Source organism: Oncorhynchus masou, unplaced genomic scaffold (assembly GCF_036934945.1).
Source record: "Oncorhynchus masou masou isolate Uvic2021 unplaced genomic scaffold, UVic_Omas_1.1 unplaced_scaffold_13___fragment_6___debris, whole genome shotgun sequence".
Classification (NCBI taxonomy): Eukaryota; Metazoa; Chordata; class Actinopteri; order Salmoniformes; family Salmonidae; genus Oncorhynchus; species Oncorhynchus masou.
This window is the reverse complement of record NW_027016670.1, coordinates 51577-65197: the sequence shown is the minus strand read 5'-3', so window position 1 is coordinate 65197 and position 13621 is coordinate 51577. Positions and strand designations below refer to the sequence as shown.

Sequence of the window (13621 nt, the reverse complement as noted above, 5' to 3'; positions counted from 1 at the left end):
ATGGGTCTCCTGGTCGCGGCAGGCACAGGTATCGTACCAGCATCTGTAGCAACTCAGTTTGCACCACAGTATCTTAGACCGCTGTGCCACTCGGGAGGCCCCATCCACAACGTTTTTAATACTGATCAATTGCCTTCCACAAAGTATCAAAATACAGGGAGGTGTTGGCAAGAGTCTATTGTCTTGCTGATAGCCCATTATGGGCTATTATTATACATGGTGTCCAGATCTATTTTGATCCAAATCCATGAATGAGTCACTCAACTTTATGTAGGTGCCGAGGCTATATGCCTGCGCCGTCAACTTGATTTATTTAGCCGACATCACTTGCTTATATTCAGTCAACATATATATCTTAAGAATATAATTGAACATTTAGTTTCTCTTAGAATAAAAACCTTAGTGTAACAGTTTTTTTAGTAAGTAATACTGACAAGTAGAAATACCTTTTTTCTTTTTTTTCAGGGTGTGCGCATGCAGGACAGAGGAATTGCAATTCTTACACTATTGTTCTAAATACAATCACCTTCATCCTCATCATTCAGTTAATTGAAATTCAATTTTGAAGTCATGCACAATTATCAGTTTCTTTTTGGTTTATGTCGTCCATTCAATCATTGTCAGTTAGAGACACTTGCGCCTTCGGACCCAAAAGCATAATCAGTGCTCGAACTCCACCTTGCGCTGGTCTGGAGCAATGAAGCAGTGACGCAAGTTCCGTACTAAACCACAAATCACCTAAGTCGCGCAGCATAATCTCAACCTTTAGTTGAGCCAATAACTGCTACGCTTCTGGGGGTTGCCTCTGTAGTAGTAACAACTTTATCATAATCTCACAGTTCTTAAAGTACTAACAGTACTAAGCAGGTTTTGGTAGGACTTGTAGTTTTGAAACCAAAATGTACCTGGAGGGTAGTATACAATATTCTGCGTTGTTTAGAAAATGCCATCAAAGTGGGTCAGAGTTTAACAGGTTAAATCCGATGGAACATGATTGCTAGTCATTTTGGAGGAGCAAAGCAGTCAGAATTCCCATAATGGCCCTCTGATTAAATGGGTCAAAAGCTTTGAGTAGCTTTTGTAGGGAACCTGATTGGCAACCATAAGGTTGGAGATTTGTTCTGTGTGGGCACTGTGATGGAGATGGGGCAACATTCTGACTGGGCTTTAAAGTCTTGGATGCCCTTAGCCCTCCATCTGTGTGCGTCAAGCTAGTCCCTGTGTGCTGTCACTCTCTCCCTTGACTGAGGGTAACAAGCTGTGACACTCCATCTGTGAAAAATAGAGCAGTAATCAAGCCTTTGCTTTTCCCAAATGTTTTGCATGTGAAGTGGTTTAAAAAATGTATATGCCTTAATTTATAAAAAGTATAGACTCTTAGCTTTCATTTGACACAATGTGACATGCTCCTATAAACTTCTCATGTTGGTGCACATGGGTCATTTTTAGATGGAAATACCCAGATCACAATTTGCATAATGATCCGGTTGTTACATAAACCCATGTAGTGTTTACATTTGAAAATGTTGTGTTTTTGTACATTTACCAAAATAATCCTGGAGTTTGTAATCAATATGGAATTTCAGGGTGAGTGTGTCTTGAACCACGCACACAGCTAGTTACAGGTGACATGTGGTTGTATGTAAGAACCCCACAGAAGGCCCACAGAGGTTATGGCAGCATGCTCAGGGCTCGACATACAGGGCTGCTCACCGTGCCAGTGGAGGTTTTGGAATCCCTCTGGGCCAGTCAATCATCCACATCAGTGGTCTGCTTGGGCCAGTGTGAAAAAAAAGATTATCACAATGCTATTTTTAATCTGGGCTATATAATTTATAATTTAAAACATATATAAAAAATTCCCAAAGCTGTTAGTTATATAGATTATTTATCACATGCGCACATACCCTAGTTTGAGCGGAATAATCTGTCATGCAACAAGAGCGCGCAGCTCTCAACTGGTAGTTGCATGAAAGAGCTCACAGAATGAAGAATGACAGCGGTAGGTAGGAAATACATTTAAACTTATCTACCAGTAAATGCTTAGACAACAATCGGTATTCTAAAAGTTTAGTCGTAAGTCATGCGCCGTTTGAATTAGAGGTTGACCGTTTATGATTTTTTTCAACGTTGATACCGATTTATTGGAGGACCAAAAAAAGCCAATACCAATTAATCTGCCAAATTTTTTAAATGTATTTGTAATAATGACAATTACTACAATACTGAATGAACACTTATTTTAACTTAATACATCAATAAAATCAATTTAGCCTCAAATAAATAATGAAACATGTTCAATTTGGTTTAAATAATGCAAAGAGAAAAAGGTACAAATGGAATATGTGCCATGTAAGAAAGCTAACCTTTAGGTTCCTTGCTCAGAACATGAGAACATATGAAATCTGGTGGTTCCTTTTAACATGCGTCTTCAATATTCCCAGGTAAGAAGTTTTAGGTTGTAGTTATTATAGGACTATTTCTCTCTACCATTTTGTATTTCATTAACCTTTGACTATTGGATGTTCTTCTAGGCACTTTAGCATTGCCAGTGTAACAGTATAGCTTCCGTTCCTCTCCTCGCCCCTACCTGGGCTTGAACCAGGAACACATCGACAACAGCCAGCCTCGAAGCAGCGTTACCCATCTCTTCACAAAAGCCGCGGCCCTTGCAGAGCGAGGGGAACAACTACTCCCAAGTCTCAGAGCGAGTGATGTTTGAAACGCTATTAGCGTTCAGCCCGCTAACTAGCTAGCCATTTCACATTGGTTACACCAGCCTAATCTCGGGAGTCGATAGCGAAGAGCTGCTGGCAAAACGCACGAAAGTGCTGTTTGAATGAATGCTTACGAGCCTGCTGCTGCCTACCACCGCTCTGTTAGACTGCTCTATCAAATCATAGACTTAGTTTATAACATAATAACACACAGTTTCCGGATTCGACCATGTTAATGACCTAAGGCTCGTATTTCTATCATCTCGAAAACAAGACGTTTATTCTTGCAGTGAAATACGGAGCTGTTCCGTATTTTATCTAACGGGTGACATCCAAGTCTAAATATTCCGGTTACATTGCACAACCTTCAATGTTATGTCATAATTACGTAAAAGTCTGAGCCAGGCGGCCCAAACTGTTGCATTTACACTGACTCTGCGTGCAACGAACGCAAGAGAAGTGACACAATTTCACCTGGTTAACATTGCCTGTTTACCTGTGTCACTTCTAGCTAAATATGCAGGTTTAAAAATATTTACTTCTGTGTATTTCATTTTAAGAAAGACATTGATGTTTATGGTTAGGTACACAATGGAGCAACGATACGCACCGCATCGATTATATGCAACGCAGGACACGCTAGATAACTACACATAGATGATATTACTAGTTGAACTTGTGATTATGATTGATTGTTTTATAGAAGATAAGTTTCATGCTAGCTAGTAACTTACCTTGGCTTACTGCAAGGCAGGCTCCTCGTGGAGTGCAATGTAATCATGTGGTTAGAACGTTGGACTAGTTAACTGTAAGGTTGCAAGATGGAATCCCCCGAGCTGACAAGGTAAAATTACATCGTTCTGCCCCTGAACGAGGCAGTTAACCCATCATTCCTTTGCCGTCATTGAAAATAAGAATGTGTTCTTAATTAACTGACTTGCCTTGTTAAATAAAGGTGTCCAAAATACCGATTTCCGATTGTTATGAAACTTGAAATCGGCCATAATTAATCGGCCATTCCAATTTAATCGGTCGACCTCTAGTTTGAATGAAACTTTTTATAGCCTTTCCCTGTAAACCTTAACCATTTTAAATGTTAACTGCAAAGTAGGCCTACCTGGCGGAGTGATATCATGTGGATTTGTATCAATTTGTTTTGCAACCTGCCGTCACACTTAGCCTACGCTGCACATTGTACAGAAACGCTGCTCGCCAAACCCAATTTTCTCTAAGTGCAAAAATTAATTAGAGGGCAACTTTTTTTCAGACCTCATAAGTGGTCTACCGATGTGGTGTAAGTATTGTTGTGGACTTAGAACATAAAGTGTATTTTATTTTTTTATGTATCTAAACAAAAGTGTGAGTGAACTTGAAAAAACAAACTCTGGAACCTGGAAATCAAAACCGTAAAAATAGATTTTTGGAAAAATAAAACTGACTTTATAGGGCCCTAAAATATAGACTGCTGATTTGTTGAAAATCGCTAACAAGAACACCCTTTTTTAGATCGTTTGAGGGGGGAAAATAAAACATTTGCACAATCAATGTAAAAAAAGATCAATTGAAATTATGCGTGCGTTACCAGCTTTCTTGGGCCAGTATTTTCATTCTGACCAGTAGCATTGTTGGCACAGGCCCAGTGTGCCACTGGCAAATTTACCTGGATGTCAAGCCCTGATGTGTTGTTGCTTTCCAACCATACTCGTGTGACGTCACTCCCTACCTACACTGCCCCACTTTTCCTAAAGCCAATTGGCTGCATGATCATGATGCGTGGCTTTATTTTAGACTCCAGAGAAAGAGAGGGAAAGAGACGTTCTTTCTGCTTGCCTTTAAGATGCAGACTGACTCAACCTCCTCATCCTGTAAGAAAAAAAACTTTCCCTCAAACCTTCTGGACGATAATAAAACTGGACAACTTATCAGAATATTTTCAAATCGCTTAGCAAGGCTTCCAGCATATGTGAGGTCTGGTCCAGTCCAGCAGCCCCCTTCGGTTGCTGCTCACAGACCCTAGAGTGCGGACTGACTTTATCGGCACAGCAGGCTTATAGCATCATGGCACAGACTGATTTAGAGTTGTGTTTGAGTTGCTTTCCGTGCCGGAGCATTCAGACCCTAGTCACTCCGACTCAACATTCTCCTCAGCAGCAGAATAAGTAGCGTCAGTGGAGCGGGCACACCTTGTGAGAGAGCGGGACAAACGACAAGATGCAGCAGAGAGCCAACTCTGCGTAAGTGGGGCACCTAGCCAGCCAGCTCTCCTTTTACTCTCTTAACAGGCTGGTAGGACAGGATATATAGGATTTGCATGTTCTATCTCTTTGTCTCTCTCTGTTTATTAATCTCTCCCAGACAGTTGGGTTTTTGGAATTACCCATACATTTTTCCCTAAATATATTTTCGTAATGCTTTGCTTTTGTTTGGAGCTGTGTTTGGGTGAGTTATTGCTTTGATTCTAGTTTACATTCATATATTTGTTGAGTCCACATTAATTGGATTCATTGATATAGATTAAAAAGCTGGTGTGTGTGCATATAATGGTGTAGAAACGTGTCCCCAATGTTTTCCTCCTGTAGTTACAACTAGATGCTCCTCTAGAATTTGTGTCAAAAGTGTCAATAAATATTAGGACAAGCTTCATTATCTCCAATTTAGGGCTATGTGGAATATACATTTAAATATGGACTGTTTGGCTAAACATTGTTAGTGACAGAGGACAGTCCTATCCGTGCAGAGAAGACACGATGAGCTCCATTTCCCCTCTGACAGCTGGCAGCTCCGCCGAGGCATATTGCTAATGTAAAGTGGTGGTGCAGTTTCATTACTTGTTGACGTTGATGAGCAGTGACTGGACGACTTCGGAGATGTTTTTGCATGGTGGAGGGAGGGGAAAAACAGCAGAGGCAAATGCACAAGGGAGAACTAGTGAGCGAGAGAATAAGACTCAGTCCTCATTCAAGCAACAACAAGCCAAGTGCCCTCTAAGCCTTAGAGACGTAGCCCTTGCAAATCGAGAGGTCTCAGTCCCGCGCTCTCCCTCCATCCCTGCTCGCCAGCCGTCCAGAGTCTAACCAGAGGTCACGTCCTGAATACTCAAACACAGAAGCATTTTTGCTTCATCTCAGAAGGAGCCTGGGGGGGGGGGCAGTACATGGTATATAGGCTTTTGCCTTGTGTTCAAACCATTTCAGGGTCGAAGTTGTCGCTCAAGCGGTGCAACGCTCATTTCTAAACCTGTTGCTTCTAATTGTCCATTTTTACATACTGAAAATACCATTCAGTGTGTAGAGATCTGTAGAGAAATCACACAAATAAATAAAGGTGAAATAAATAACACACAAAATCAGGTAGCCTAAATGCTACAATGTTTCTAGGGCTGATCACATTTAGTCATTTGGTCGATAGGCTGTTGGTGGACCAAGATTTCTTTAGCTGGGCAGTTGCAATTTTAGTTGTTTTTTATGCACAAGACACCTGTCTGATTTGTGCCTGTCTCGGTGGACTAATCCATTGCGGAATGGCACAGTTATCACTCTTAAGACGTGAGACTGAATATTGTGTATGTTATCTACAAATAATGGTGAAACTCTAATAAATCCTCCCCAAGAAAATGTATAACAAATGCGCTTTCTCCAGTGTTGGTTATGGTCACAGTCCGCGGTTCTGAAATGTAATCGTCAGTGTGCCGTAGAATTGGTGCCTTTCCCCATGTTGCTGTGTGCATAATAGCAAAGTTAACCAGCATATTGGGATTTAGAACAATGCGGCGGAGGCAGCAGCAGCAAAGGTGAGGAACCAGCCCTTGCCTTACCCTAATTGTCTAAGAAAATTGAGGAGACATGAAACAACAACTTAAGCTATTGATTGTAGACCTAATTTACTATTACATTTGCCTGGCTTTAATTCATCCATATACAGTATCAGTCAAAAGTTTGGACACCTGCTCATTTAATTTTTTTTCTTTTTTTCTACATTATAGAATAATAGTGTAGACATCAAAACTATAAAATGTAGTAACCAAAACGGTGTTAAATAAATATATTTGAGATACTTCAAAGTAGCCACCCTTTGCCTTGATGACAGCTTTGCACACACTTGGCATTCCAGCTTCATGAGGAATGCTTTTCCCACATATGCTGAACACTTGTTGGCTGGTTTTCCTTCCGTCTGCTGTCCAACTCTTCCCAAACCATCTCAATTGGGTTGTGGTCGGGTGATTGTGGAGGACCGGTCATCTGACGCAGCACTCCATCACTCTCTCCTTGGTCAAATAGCCCTTACACTGCCTAGAGGTGTGTTTTGGGTCATTGTCGTGTTGAAAAACACATAGTCCCAGTAAGCGCAAACCAGATGGGATGGCAATTAGCTGCAGAATGCTGTGGTAGCCATGCTGGTTAAGTGTGCCTGGAATTCTAAACATCACTGACCGTGTCACCAGTAAAGCACCATCACACCACCTCTTCCATGCTTCACGGTGGGAACCACACATGCGGAGATCATCCGTTCACATACTCTGCGTCTCACAAAGACACGGCGGTTGTACATTTGGACTCATCAGACCAAAGAACAGATTTCCACGGGTCTAGTGTCCATTGCTTGTGTTTACTGGCCCAAGCAAGTATCTTCTTCTTATTGGTGTCCTTTAGTGATTTCTTTGCAGCAATTTGACCATGAAGCCCTGATTTTTACTCCTCTGAACAGTTGATGTCTGTTACCTGAACTCCGAAGCATTTATTTGGACTGCAATCTGAGGTGCAGTTAACTCTGAAGAACTTATCTGTAGCAGAGGTAACTCTGGGTCTTCCTTTCCTGTGGCGGTCCTCATGAGAGCCAATTTCATCATAGCGCTTGGTTTTTGTGACTGCACTTTCAGAAACTTTCTTGAAATTTCCAGATTGACTGACCTTCATGTCTTAAAGTAATGATGGACTGTCATTTTCTTTGCTTATTTGAGCTGTCCTTGCCATTGTTTGTTTATTATTAAAAGCATTAAGAAGGAAAGACATTTTATAAATTGACAAGAGTATGCAAAGCTGTCATCAAGGCAAAGGGTGGCTACTTTGAAGAATCTCAAATATAAAACGTTGTGATTTGCTTACGTTTTTTTTGGTTACTACATGATTTCTATTTGTGTTTTTGTGTAGTTTTAAAGTCTTCACTTTTATTCTTCAATATAGAAAATAGTAAAAATAAAGAAAAAAACCCTTGCATGAATAGGTGTCAACTTTGTGTGTGTACAGAACATTAAGAACACCTTCCTAATATAGATTTGCACCCCACCATTTGCCCTCAGAACTGCCTTTATTTGTCGTGGCAAGGACTACAAGGTGTCAAGCATTCATATGGATGCTGGCCGATGTTAACACGAATGCTTCCCACAGTTGTCAAGGAGGCTTGATGTCCTTCGCATCAAGAATAGTCTACTACCCAAACGGGAAACCGCTGAACGCGGAACTCAGCATTGCAGTTTTTGACACACACAAGCCGGTATGCCTGGCAGCACCTTCTATCATACCCTGTTAAAAGGCACTTATCCTGTCTTGCCCATTAACCCTGATTCATCTACACTGATTGAAAAATGTAGGCCCTCTTCTCTCATGTTGTTGTAGTGATTGTGTCTCGGTTGCCTTCTGTTATGGGGTGAATTTTGGTCCATTCCTCCTGACAGAGCTGGTGTAACTGAGTCAGGTTTGTAGGCCTCCTTTCTCGCAAACGCTTTTTCACTTCTGCCCACAAGTTTTCTATAGGATTGAGGTCAGGGCTTTGTGATGGCCATTCCAATACCTTGACTTTGTTATTCATTAGCCATTTTGCCACAACTTTGGAAGCATGCTTGGGGTCATTGTCCATTTGGAAGACCCATTTGCAACCAAGCTTTAACTTCCTGACTGATGTCTTGATGTTGCTTCAATATTTCCACTTAATTTTCCATTCCTTGTGATGCCATCTATTTTGTAAAGTGCACCAGTCCCCCCTCCAGCAAAGCACCTCCACAACATGATGCTGCCACCCCCGTGCTTCACTGTTGGGATGGTGTTCTTCGGCTTGCAAGCATCACCTTCTCCTCCAAACATAACGATGGTCATTATGGCCAAACAGTTCTATTTTTGTTTCATCAGATCAGAGGACATTTCTCCAAAAAGTACAATCTTTGTCCCCATGTGCAGTTGCAAACCGTAGTCTGGCTTTTTTATGGCAGTTTTTGAGCAGTGGCTTCTTCCTTGCTGAGCGGCCTTTCAGGTTATGTCGATATAGGACTCGTTTTACTGTGGATATAGATACTGGAGGAAACAGGTACAAAAGTATCTTCACAAGGTCCTTTGCTGTTGTTCTGGGATTGATTTGCACTTTTTGCATCAATGTAGGTTCATCTCTTGGAGACAGAACACGTCTCCTTCCTGAGTGGTATAAATCTGAGGTCTTGCCGGATTTCTTTTGATTTTTCCCATGAAGTCTAGCAAAGAGGCACTGAGTTTGAAGTTAGGCCTTGAAATACATCCACATGTACACCTCCAATTGACTCAAATGATGTCAATTAGCCTATCAGAAGCTTCTAAAGCCACAACATATTTTTTTAAATTTTCCAAGCTGTTTAAAGGCGCAGTCAACTTAGTGTATATAAACTTCTGACCCACTGGAATTGTGTTACAGTGAAATAATCTGTCTGTAAACAATTGTTGGAAAATGTACTTGTCATGCACAAGTGGATGTCCTAACCGACTTGCCAAAACCATAGTTTGTTTACAAGAAATTTGTGGAGTGGTTGAAAAACGTTTTATTGTTGACAAGTTTCGGTTGTTGCTCTTTTGAAGTGCATACGGCACAGTATGCAGGATACAGAGGGAGCAGCCTTATTTCAGAGTAGTGCTTGAGTGTTATTAAACTAGTAGCAGAGCAGAATAGAGCGTCATTGCTGCTCTCGGTTCATGCACCGACATGACAAGGCATTCCTCAGACTGATAAAACCAGCGTGTCCTATCGCTGCTGTCATGGGTTATGGTCATACTGCACATATCACAACACCCTGGCTAACTCCTCCACCCATCCTCAAATGTTCTACCGTACACACACGCCTATTGAAAATAAGCTCCTACATTAGTGAGGACTGCGTTGCTCGTAGCCTTCAACTTATTTTAACGTTGATAAGACATCTCGTTTGGTTGCCATGTTTTTGTTGCTTTTAAAGTTATTGTGTGCAGTAGCTTGTTGAGTAACTTTTTTTAGCTGGTGAGGGATATTGCACATAGGTCGGTGGAATATTTATCTCACTGCAGTTCATTAACTTGCACACACAAGCGTTTTCAGACATGGTGGGGTTGGAACACTTATGACGGGTGGCGCAATTAAATATGACACATCTCATATGATTCAGTAAAATCACATCTGCAGGAGTTGCAGTTTTTGAAAGTATGCAAGAATACAGTATGAGCCAAGAAACGTTCACAGCTAGACTCACACATCCTCTATCAGACACCATAGTGATCAACAGCTATTGACAGTTCTGATCTAGGCGAAATGAATTCACTCAGATGCAGTTGCAATATGATTTAGCCCATCAGTTGATACAGTAGCCTATACCTGGACATCTGTCTAACCCATAGCAGGCCAGTACACCTGAGCTCCGGAAGACAAACACAGCCTGGGAGAGTTTCTCTGCATGGAACTCATCTTCTGCTGCATTAGTGTTTCCACTCGACTCAGTGTAAATCTGCACACTGTTTACTGTGCACCTTCTATACTGGAAGTGCACCTTCTTACTGGAAGGTTTAATAAGGAAGCCCATAAGTGCACAGCGCTCTCTCTCTGCTGCCTCAGGATGGACCCCCACTGTCTAAGTCGCCTAGGCCTACTATGCACACATCTCATGGTGCAGGTAATATGTGAGTTCCCTATACAGGCTGGTGTCGTTTATTTGCTGCAAGCAATAGTTGGGTAAATGTAGCCTAATATGGTTCTCTATACTGGACAGATATATTTGATGCAATTTCTTCAGTACTTTCAGAGTTCGAAATTGCAGTAGGCCTAGGCTACTTAGACACTTGACAAACCCGACTTTTCAATCAGGCACATAATGCATGTTCCAAAACAACAACAATACCCCTTTACATGAGGCAGAAGTGTTGGGAAGACACTGTCAGCAAAACTCTAACTGACAGAGTCCGTTCTCTCTCCCAGGAAAACCTGAACATCCAATTCAGCAGCAACACTGTTGGTTCTGGCCAACCTGGTTTGTATGTGAGGCTCTCCACTCCGCTGTACTACAGTCAGTCTCATGTTTTGTCCATGCTGACAGATATGACTGAGGTGGAAGGAGAAGGCCCCCTTCCGCCTGTGCCTTCCCCCAACCCCTTGCCCATTAAGGCCTATGCCACAGGGATGTCTGCTTTTCTGTAACTGGGAGCCGGCCCTGCCATCAGTAGTTGAGGGCAAAATTTCCAATGTTTTCAATGTCAACTTCCTCGATGACATGGAATTTAACCACATCCTGACTGGCATATCTATTTCACTACCTCTTGACAGCCACTGATTGACCTCTCTTATAGGTACTACACTCTGGACCTTAACTCCTCACATAAGCCTAATGTAAATAAATGTAAAAGAAATGTACTGCTGAAAACTGCTTTGAAATGGCCCTGGCTTGGATGTCACGTGTACACCATTAGCCTATTCTCACTTCACACACCGAGTTTATTCTCATGCACTCCACCCGTAAGCTACATATTAAGCGTAGTCCACACACAGATACACTTGCACTCACTGCTCTCAATCATTCTGTAAGTCATAGGCCCTACTCCTTAGCGCTTCTCTCAATCACACACTCACTTCTCACATCTGTCCTCCTCAATACTCTCTCCATCACACATCCTTTAGCCAGTCCCCTAACCCCCTCCCAGGAGCTCCACTGGCCCATTTCCTCCTTCACAGCACGCCTGCCTCCACACCACAGACTTCACATTCTCATTATTATTTTACAAGTGCAGACCCTTGCTCTTCTAAGCCAGATGGGAGCCCTTAACGTCCTGTGTGAAAAGAGCTACTGCAGCACCTCATGCATCCCGCCTCCCCAGGCCCCCCCCCCCCCTTCCATCTGTCAGGAGTGTCTAGTCAGTAACCTGGTAAAATTTTAACCAGTGTTGTTTGAAAAAGCTACTGTTTAATTAAAAAATCAGCCTGGTTTTAATGGTGAGGCGGAAGCTTAAAAAGCTTTTAGCATTTGCGCTCTGTTCCACTCTCCTATCGACTGTTTTAGAGTGAATACTCTCTTGGTACACTAAAGGGTAAAATCTTAGTGCGGTTTCTTACTGGCTTAATATTTCAGAAGATATCAATGTAATGTTTTGTTCACACCCGCAGTTATTTTATTTTTTTTTCAAGTCAAGCCCACAGCACTCCCAGTCAAGACCCAGCCTAATAGGACTACAACGTAATTTTTTAGCAGTAGGCTATTTGAATCCGTCCCCCAAAAAATCGGTGTATTATTATGAATGAGTGTAAAAATATGCACTATGTAGAAATCGCTCCACCATTTCCTGGTTGCTAAAATTGGAATAGTTTGCCTAATTTCACTATAGTGTAGAGAATCGTTGTACCATCTAAACCGCTGTGAATTTGTTGTTTTTACATATCCAAAAAGATTGTATTTTCAGCTGTTTGAAGCTGGTGTACAAAACCCAAAAGTAAGACTCAAACAAAACTTAAGACAGGGAAGCATAGAAATATTGCACATACAACAGATCTACTGCTTCTTCGACTCGCTTTCAATGAGCATGACAGATCTAGAACTCGCATTTCTATGCTAATTTAGCCAGGTTACCCAGAAGGTTAAATATTGCAGCTTGAATGAATGAACAAACGAGTGTAATGTCTATTGAATATGAGACTCCATTGAGTCTATGCATGTGAGGGAACAAGTGTGACAAACTGAGTGGTTGATTTGAGAAGTGATAGTTAATTTGACTGAAATGGAGTAGCCTAAAATAATGGGCGAACAATGGAGTGGGTGTTTGTGTGAATGAAGTAGGCTATTTTATTTAAGACCCCAACATATTTATTCATCAATTCAGTGATTTTAATTATTCATTGTTTACGATGTGAACCAAATTTGAACTTGCACGGCTATTAGGCTGAAGTATGTTTGAATAATGTCACGCCGTGTAACAAGCCTACATGAAGACCTTGTCTGTGAGTAACTGTGCACATGTCACTCCCTCCTGGAATCCTCTCAGATGGTACGCTAAATAGAGCACATAGTCTTCATGTTGACAACGTTTTCCCGAGAGGGAAAAAAACAACATAAAAAGTCCAACATAATGTAAATGCAGGTCTAGTCACCCGAGGCTGACTGTCGCTTTCCCTCCCTGTCTGTGTGTCAGGTGGTACCATGGGAAGCTGGACCGGACCATTGCTGAGGAGCGGTTGCGGCAGGCCAGGACCCCCGGCAGCTACCTCATCAGGGAGAGTGACCGCCGGCCCGGCTCCTTTGTCCTGTCCTTTCTCAGCATGACCAGTGTGGTCAACCACTTCAGGTCAGTACCCACACAGAACGAGAGAGACACTGAGCATATAAACAATTGATCATGACTAGGGCTGTTGCGGTGACCATATTACCTCCACACCAGCGGTCATGAGTCATAAAGGCAGTCAAATTCCACATGACCGTTTAGTCACGGCAATTCTCCAAGATCTGATGCTGCTGATTTGCCATTAGTAGCCTACTTGCTAACTGCCTGGTACTCAGCACGCTATTGTCCCTCTAATCAGGGTAGCGGCAGGGTAGCCTAGTGGTTAGAGCGTTGGACTAGTAACCGGAAGGTTGCAAGTTCAAACCCCCGAGCTGACAAGGTACAACCTGGGGTTCTACCCACTGTTCCTAGTCCGTCATTGAAAATAAGAATTTGTTC

General features: G+C 42.1%; 1 protein-coding gene across 3 annotated transcripts in view; it reads left to right on the top strand.

Annotated features, from left to right (window-relative positions):
* The window catches only part of LOC135539016 (ras GTPase-activating protein 1-like), a 53250-nt gene that overhangs the window by 21062 nt on the left and 18567 nt on the right, over positions 1 to 13621 (top strand). For all 3 annotated transcript variants that reach the window (XM_064964902.1, XM_064964903.1, XM_064964901.1), the window contains one exon: positions 13094 to 13246. In XM_064964902.1, the coding sequence (XP_064820974.1) occupies positions 13094 to 13246 (153 nt within the window). The remainder of the gene's footprint in view (positions 1 to 13093; positions 13247 to 13621) is intronic.